This window comes from Tupaia chinensis, unplaced genomic scaffold (assembly GCF_000334495.1).
Source record: "Tupaia chinensis unplaced genomic scaffold, TupChi_1.0 Scaffold000287_1, whole genome shotgun sequence".
Classification (NCBI taxonomy): domain Eukaryota; kingdom Metazoa; phylum Chordata; class Mammalia; order Scandentia; family Tupaiidae; genus Tupaia; species Tupaia belangeri.
The window spans coordinates 492,848-501,562 of record NW_006159771.1 but is presented as its reverse complement, the minus strand read 5'-3'; the positions used below and the strand labels follow the sequence as shown (position 1 = coordinate 501,562).

At 51.7% G+C, this 8,715-nt stretch overlaps 1 protein-coding gene across 2 annotated transcripts in view; it reads right to left on the bottom strand.

The window, feature by feature from the left end:
• Positions 1 to 2,093: 2,093 nt before the first annotated feature.
• Positions 2,094 to 8,715, bottom strand: part of GNB1L (G protein subunit beta 1 like) — a 75,532-nt gene continuing 68,910 nt past the window's right edge. For both annotated transcript variants that reach the window (XM_027772610.1, XM_027772611.1), the window contains one exon: positions 2,094 to 2,584. In XM_027772610.1, the coding sequence (XP_027628411.1) occupies positions 2,333 to 2,584 (252 nt within the window). In that variant the 3' untranslated portion in view covers positions 2,094 to 2,332. The remainder of the gene's footprint in view (positions 2,585 to 8,715) is intronic.

Genomic DNA, 8,715 nt, shown 5'->3' with positions numbered 1-8,715 from the left:
TTTTGGCTGTGCTCAGAGACGAGGGTGTGCCCTCCGGAGGTTCAAGGCCGCTCTAAGGACCTGGCGCTCAGCCCTGACGGGACCGGGAGCTGCTGCCCCAGAAGCGCAGCCTCACTGGGAGCTCAACTTCTGTCCGTTCTTTTCGCCCGAGGGCACATGTGCTCACCCAAGAGGCAGGCAGAGAGGAGAGGGAGACGGGTACGGTCACACGGCTGTCTCTCCTCCATTTCTCCCTCCTGCTGGGATCTGGGGCGTGCACACACATGTGCCTGGTGGTCTCTCAAGCTGCCGGGGCCAGGATTCAAACACGGTTGGCTGAGTGATCTGACTCCTTAGCCACCAGCCCATGCGTCTGGCCCAGAATCTCGACCCCTTGAACTCTCAGTCCTCAGTCATGTCCAGCCCTCCGTGACCAGGCCTCCTGCACCCTCCGCTCTCTTAGGGACCTTCAAACCCAGCCAGTTTCCACGATCAACTGACGCCCCTTCTGATATCCTAGCCACGTAAACCACCTTCCCGGACATGTCCCGACCTCCAGGTGTCCAGTGGAGCCAACAGGGCCAGGCCAGGGCCCGAACTGGCCGACACTGACCTCCCAGCTCGGGGGTCGCCGTAACCTCTGACCTCGGAGAGTTGCACAGGGCTCTCGGAGGGTGCTGGGTCCCACCAGCTGTCTTCCTCCCAGTGGAGTGAGTAGGTCTGATCGGACCAATCCTCGAACACTTCAGTCCCTCTCCTAGGGATCCCTCTCGGGTCCCCAGGCAGGTTGGGCATTTTGTTTTCACCCAGGGTGGCCACGTTTTGGTCCACATTCCAGCAACTCCGGGCGAGCTGCCCGTCTGAGCCTTTCCAGCCCCGCGGGCCATGTCTGCTCCCTGAGGCCTGCTTCAGTGAGCCGAGCTGAGCTGCCCGGAGCCCACCTTCCAAACCACTCCATGTGTTCTCCAGATTTCTGTCTCCCCGCCCGGAACCACCATGCTGTTCTGTTGCAGTGTTACACTTTGCATCTCGCCCCCAGGTCTTGCTGGGTTCGAGTCCCAGATGAGGAACACTAAGAGGGGCCCTGAGGGGATCGGCACAGGCTGCTGCCCTGGGAACACCCTGGGCCCCCCAGGTAGAGGGGAGCTGGCCTGCTCAGGCAGCTTGTGGCTACAACGGCAGGACGCCAGGGCTCGCGGTCCCCAGCTCCTTAGGGACCTGTTGTCCCCATCCCCATTTTCAGGTTCCTGTTCTTTCCTGGTCCACACCCACTCTAGGCCGTCGGGCTGGGTTCTGCTGTGCAGGGGGAGGCCTGGCTGGTTCAGGGGCTGAGCTCCAGTTTCCCCGTGTCGGCGCCTGCAGGCCACCGTGCATGGAAAACACGGGGGGGACATGTGGCCTGGTTGCTGTGACAGGCCCGGCCGTACCTATCTCCCCTTACGCCTTTGCGGTCCCCGCCTGGAGCTTGCCTGCAGTCGGCCCTCCGGCCCTTGCAGCTCGCTCTCTGGGGTGGTGCTTCCTCCCCCATGCTCAGTCTGGCCTAGCTCTGCGCAGGCTCCGTGAGCCCTTTCTGCCCCAGCGGCCTTCTGCTCACTCTTCAGCTGGTTGCTCGCCTCCCTGACCTCGCCTCAGCCCTGGGGGTCAGGACTCCTGGTCCTCAGCAGGTGCCAGGTTTAGGGTCCCTGCGGTGCCAGACTCAGGTCACCCATCCAACAGCGAGAGGTGAGAGCGGGGTCCCAATGCGGGCTGTGACCAAATGCGGGCTGGGCGTGTCTCCCTGCACAGTCCCTGCCTCGAGCCTGCAGGTCTGCATCAGAAAATGTATTTATTAGAGGCACCAGCAGTTAGCATAATGGCTGTGTCGTTGGACTCCCACGTAGTCAACCATGGTTTGAGTCTCGGACCCGGCAGCTTAAACTCACCCTGGGCGTGTGTGTGTGCCCAAGATCCCGAGAGGAGAATGGAGGAGAAGGGATTGCAGCGTGGCCATCCTCCCTGGGGGGCGATTTCTCACTTCCTGTCTCCTTGTCTCTCTGGTGAGCACACGCTCCCCATACCAAAAACCTCTCCCCCCCAAAAAAAGAAGAAGAAAAAAAAAAAAAGAAAATGCATTTATTAGAAAATAACCTCGGGCTGGGAACACTGCCAGGCCCGAGCCAATGTCTTCTAGCCCGACCGGATGCCCAGAGCCAAAGGAAGAGTGGCCCTCAGGAGGCGAGTCAGGGCTCTGCGGCCCTCGACGGGACCTGCTGGTCCTCGGGGGGCCTGTCAAGGCAGTTTCCACGTGACTGAGTCAAGGCCAAGTTCGGTGCCCCCTCCCGGCCCTCGCGTCTTCCGAGCAGGAGCCGGCGAGTCACGTGCGTGAGTAGATCGACCAGACGCTGATGCGCTGGTCCCCGGACCCCGCTGCCAGCAGGCCGTTGGTGGCAAAGGCCACACAGTGGATGGTGGCGCTGTGGAAGGCCAGCACGGCCAGTGGCTTCATTGTCCGCCAGTGAAACACCCGGACCTGGTGGTCCCAGCCCGCTGTGGCCAGGATCTTGCGGTCTGCTCGGATGGTGACGTCAGAGATGCCGGGATTGGTGAGCTGGTGAGTTCCACGCACCTGCAGGAGACAGCAGTGGGAAGGTGTGTCAGGGGCTCCTGAGGCCTGTCACAGGGGCATTCACCATAGGTGTCCCCAGCCCCACAGCTGGAACAAGGAGAGTCACGTGCCCATGATGGCGGCATGTCACCACCCGCTCTGGGCCGGCCTTGCTCCTCCTGAGCTCCTTTGCCTTTGGCTGATCCTTTCGACATACAGAAGAGCCTCAGTGGGGCTGGGGCCACGGACCCTGTACCTCGTGAGAGGCAGCATTTCCAGCTGACAGCAGGCCAAGGTCAGCGTCAGTCCTGAGGAAACCTTGGCCACCACCCGAAGCTGGAGGAAGAGAAACGCAAACTCCACCTTCAGCAGAACTAAGTGGAACTGGGAAATGCAAAAGAGTCACCATGAGTGAGAACCAGCGGGCTGAGGGCAGGACGCAGGGGAAGGCCTGAAGGTGGCAGAAGAAGCCAAGCAGCCTTCCTTCCTTCCCCCCGTGGGCCGAGCTGCAGTCCCTGGCCTGGCTCTGGGAAGGGTGCAGGGTGCTGGCTTATGGCAAGGAACAGCACTGTCAGGAACTGACCTCCCTGTGGGGGCCGAGTGTGCCCACGCCCAGTGCGGGGCAAGCAGAAAGCCTCTTGCCCTGACCCCGGACTGACAGCTGCCTCCTGGGCTGTTCATGGTCATGCAGTTCTTAACCCCGAGGACTGTGCGCTGCACTGCAGGGCATGTGGCATTTCTGACCCCAGGCTGAGTGACAGGCACTTGAGAAGTGCTCAGCTCTGCAAAGACAACACAGCCAAGAGGAGGAAAGAAACGGGAAAACCCAAATGGTAATGTCCTTCAGAAGCCAGTGAATACTGTCACCAGCCACTGTTCCCCATAAATGAACAATAAACGAAAGAAAACTTACTGAATTAAGTTACCACCGTAAAACAAGAACCCAGCCCAGCTAGGGTGGTGCACAGGTGGTGCCACTGCTTGGGAGACCGGAAGTCACGTGGAAAGCCCAGGTTATGGGGCCGGCAGGTGGCATGGTGGTTAAAGGTGCTGGATTCCCACATGGCTGACCATGGTTTGGATCCCAGACCTGGCAGCTTGCTTTCTCGCTTTCCCTTTCTCTCTCTCTCTCTCCCCGTCTCTGTTTGGTAAAATTTAAAACAATAATAACAAATGGAAATAAATAAATCTTAAAAAAAAAAAATTAAGCCCAGGTTATGTTCCGGGCCAACTTGAACACAATGAGCACTGCCGTGCCACTTGACATCCTAACCAACTGGGAGCCTGGGGCAGGAGGGATGGGGCACCAGGAGACACTCTAAGTTTCCTACCGCAGGCCAGTGGCTGGTGTAACAGTTAAGGCATCTAGATACCGCACAACTGACTGTGAAGTTTGAGTCCCAGACCCAGTGGCTCAAAAATCATGCTGGGGGGCCAGCAGGTGGCGTGGTGGTTAAGGGCACTGGACTCCCACATGGCAGACCGCAGTTCGAATCCCTGGACCTGACGGCTCGCTCTCTCTCTCTCTCTCTCTCATTCTGTTCCTCTCTGGTCAAATACAATAAATAAAAAATTGTATATATGTGTATGTGTGTGTGTGTGTGTGTGTGTGTGTGTGTGTGTGTAATAAAATCATGCCAGGAGCAGGTCCATGCACGCCCCGAATCCTAGGAGGAGAATGGAGAAAGGACTGTGGCATGGCCATCCCCCCGTAAGAGGTGATTTCTCACCCCTCCCCCATTCTTTCTGTTTCTTTTCACTGAGCACATGCACCTTATAGCAAAAAAAGTACTAAAATAAAAAAGTTTCCTCAGGCCCTGCCTAGGAGGAGAGTCCACAGCAGGCAGCACTGCAGTGCTGGAAGACGCCTGACCAAGCCTGAGTATGGCTCATGGCCCAATCTGGCCTGAAATGTGCCAGGCATGTGTGTGTCCATGATCCTGGTGAGCTACAGGGGTGGCAGAGGCTTGTGGCATGACCAGACCCTGTCAAAGGGCACTGTCTTATTTTTTTCTCTCTTTTATGTGCAAAAGAATGCATGCACTATATGAAATTAAAAAAAATTCTAACTCTGCCTATTTCCGTCTTTCTCGCTCATAAAAGAAAATGAAATAAAGAAAAAAAAAAAAGGAAAGAAAAAGAAAAAAGAGGGACCCGCAGTTAGCATAATGGCTGTGTTGCTGGACTCCCATGTAGTCGACCGCGGTTCAAGTCCTGGACCCGGTGGCTTAAAACTCACGCCAGGTGCGTGTGCGTGCGTGCCCAAGATCCCGAGAGAATGGAGGAGAAGGGATTGCGGCGTGGCCATCCCCCCTAGGAGTGATTTCTCGCTTTCTGTCTCTCTGTCTGTCTGGCGAGCGCACACGCCCTATAGCATAAACCTCTCCAAAAAAAGAAAAAAGAAAAAGAATAAAAAAAGAAACCCAAGCACCTAAAGCAGCTATTGTCAAGAAGGAAACGTGACCTGGCAGACCTCAGGAAGGAAGTGGACAGAAACTCAAAGGTGGCAGAAGAAGCCACAGAAGAAACTCAAGTAAAGAAGGGCCAACCAATGGTATGGTGGACCCTACATGGCCAACCACTGGTTCAAGTCTGGGACCTGGCAGTTTTGGAAAACTTGTCAGGTTGGGGCCAGCAGGTGGTGTGGTGGTTAAGAGTGCTGGATTCCCACATGGCTGACCACAGTTTCAGTTCTGGGCTGGGTGATTTGCTTTCTCACTTTCCATTTCTCTCGCTCTCTCTCTGTCCCTTTCTGGTCAAATTTAAATAAATAGATAGATAGATAGAAAGAAAGAAAATTTGTCAGGTACATGTATGTGCATGTCAAAAATCTCCAAAGGAGGAAGAAATGGAGGAAAAGGGATTGTGGTGTGACCATCCCCCATGGGAGATGCTTTCTTGTTTTCTCTCTTGTTTTTCTCTGTGTCTCTCCAGTGAGCACATATGCCCTCTGGCAAATCTTAAATAAAGTTTAAAGAGAAATGAAAGGGAATCAGAAATGGCAAAAGAAATCTCCTAATAAGAGAGTAAGGGACAGAGAGGAATGATAAAAAGTGAGTAACGTAAAAGGGAAATAGAGAGGAAAATGGACTGGAGAGAAAATGACTGAGATGGAAGACAGAGGGCTCTACTTTCACTGACTTAGAAGACAATTTGAATTGCTAGAACTTAAAATCTTTCTTAGTCCAAAGAAAGGCTAGAATGGTCAACATTAAACTCTAGGAAAATTATTGGATTTAATAGCTAAAAAGGTCCTTCAGTCAGTCAGGCAGAATGTCCCATGGCCACGTCTGCGCCAGCAGACAGTAGAATGGTGCCTACAAAAAACTGGGGAGGGAAGCGCAATCCCAAGAATTTTATACCCAGCCAAACTGTCGCTCAAGTATAAAAACAATGGACAAACATTTTTGAACATGTAAGAACTCAAAGAATATTGCTCCCATAAGCTCTTCTTGAAGAACTAGAAGATTAATGCCACTCTAATGGCAGATAACTAGAGAACTATAGCAAATGGTCTGGCAAAGAACACCGAATCTACTTACCTGCAGGATTAGGTCTAAAACAATATGGGGATTATGACTATAGAACCGGTTATGTAACTAACAGAAATAAGGGAGGGTAGGGAGACAGATGAGATGTTGGCTAAGTGGACTGGTTTGCTCCTCTTTTGTCATCGAGGGCCAAAGATACAGAGTAGAGCTCACATTTGAGAGATCATCTCACACCCCACCATAAGTGATAACAAAATTATTACCTTCTCTCCCACCTGATGATAGGTACCTTGGTTTCCTAGGATTTACCACTATAAGAGGGGACTTCAAAAAACTTGTGGATGGGAACCAGCAGTTAGCGTAATGGTTATGTCGCTGGACTCCCACATAGTCGACTGCGGTTCGCGTCCCGGACTCGGTGGCTTAAAACTCACACTGGGCGCGTGTGCGTGCTTGCTCAAGATCCCAAGAGGAGAATGGAGGAGAAGGGATTGCGGCGTGACCATCCCCCCTGGGGGGTGATTTCTCGCTTTCTGTCTCTATGTCTCTCTCTGTCTGGCGAGCGTACGCGCCCTATAGTGAAAAACCTCTCAAAAAAAAAACAAAAACAAAAACTTGTGGAAAAAATGGAATTAAACTATATGTTTATTATGCCACAAAATAATTTTAAAATTCATGCATGCTTTTTTCATAATATGCATTTTCCATGAACTTTTTGAAGGCCCCTCCTATATCTGCACGAAGTCATAAAATATGACTACACTCAACGGTTTTGTGATGGAAGTCCAAAGTTAAAGACACATCTACTATGTAACAGAGAGGTTCCAAAGGAACGATTGCAAAGATACACCGGGAAAATGCAAAAGTGAATGAGGAGTCCCATCTTAGTAGTGGGAAAAATTGAATTTGGAGCTAAAAGCATTAACTGAGAACCATAAACGATACTTAACAAAGATAAAGGGTTATGATTCCTAATGGAGAGCTCTGACTATCTATTTAGCAGATAAATAGGCTTATCATTCATAATGCAAGAGTCACGAGAAAGTGGCTACGGCAGAGTAACTGGTACCAGACTGGTCCTTTTGCTGTGAATGACACTAGAAATGGGCAAAATGCACAAGGCAGCTGTTTGCAGGCCTTGGTGACAGGCACAGAAGGGTGGCTGACTGTGTGAGCCTCCCAAATACCCCAGTACTCTCAGCCCAGGGACAATATCCTGGCCTTAAAGTCCAGGCAGAACACAGTGGTCACAGAACCCGGGACTGAAACCTGTGGGGGCAAGGGACCAGAACAGAGGGAACTTGGGGGTGCCTGGGGACTGCCAAAGATAATGTGTGGGTGCCTCATGAACCCCTGTGCAAAGATGGGCATGCCTGGGGCAGACTACACAGGATTTATCAGAGAGTGGCTACTGCAGGGAGAAGTGAAACAGGTGTGAGAGGTCAACAGCGGTTGGGGGGGGGGCAGTCAATCCAGATACAAATACTGCATGATAACCTAAGACCAGTGAGATGCCAGAATGGCCTCACTTTAGCAGTAAGGATCTGTGTTAGAGTAAGGTCTACCTTAGACCTTTTGTAATAAAGCTAGAAATCAAGCCCTGACAAGGTGTGAAGGGGAGGCAGAGTTTGGAAGTTGATTTCTACCACACTAAAGGAGCCTGCCCTAACAAAGCACAAAAGCCAAGTCTACACAAGTTCAAGGTGAACAGCCAGTAACTGAACTACCTGCTGGGATCAAAGCAAACACTCTTGAGAGCAAAATAACAGAATTCAGAGTCTCCATCAGGAAGCCGTTGACCATGTCTAGCACACACACACAAAATTGCTAGACATGCAAAGAAGCAGAAATAGCTCACCCACGGTTAAGGGAATAGCCATCAAGCAGCCAGTAGAAATGGACTGCTACATGGCACAGAGACTGAATATATCCGATAAAGACACTAAAGACGCTATTTAAATATGTTCCAGAAAAGTAAAGGAAAAGCCACTGAATTCCAAAATGGTCTTGATTAGTCAGGGGATAGGAACCATTCACAGAGAAACAGACATTATGAAAAAGGACCGCCGTGGCCAGGCAGTGGTGCAGTGAGAAAACGCCAACACTCCGCAAGGTTGACCCCCATAGGAGGGTTACCAATCTGTGTCTGGAAACCTCCCTGAATTACACTGGATGCTGTGGCCCATGATCCAGGACAGCTGGGACTGGGGCTGGAGTGTACGTTAGGACCCTGTTGGCGGTCCTTAAAAACAAAAAGAAAAAGGGAACCAGCAGTTAGCATAATGGCTATGTTGCTGGATTCCCACGTAGTCGACTGTGGTTCGTGTCCCGGACCCGGTGGCTTAAATCTCACGCCGGGCGCGTGTGCGTGTGTGCCCAAGATCCCGAGAGGAGAATGGAGGAGAAGGGATTGCGGCGTGACCATCCCCCTTGGGGGGTGATTTCTCGCTTTCTGTCTCTATGTCTCTCTCTGTCTGTCTGGCGAGCGCACGCGCCCTATAGCGAGAAAAAAAAAAAAGAAAAAGAAAAAGAAGTACTATAGAAAATATAGAACTGAAAAAGCTCCATAAATGCAATGAAAAATGTATCGGATAAGGCTTATTGGATGACTGGAAATTTGATCTGATTTGATTTTTTTTTTTTTTGGGGGATTTTTACTAT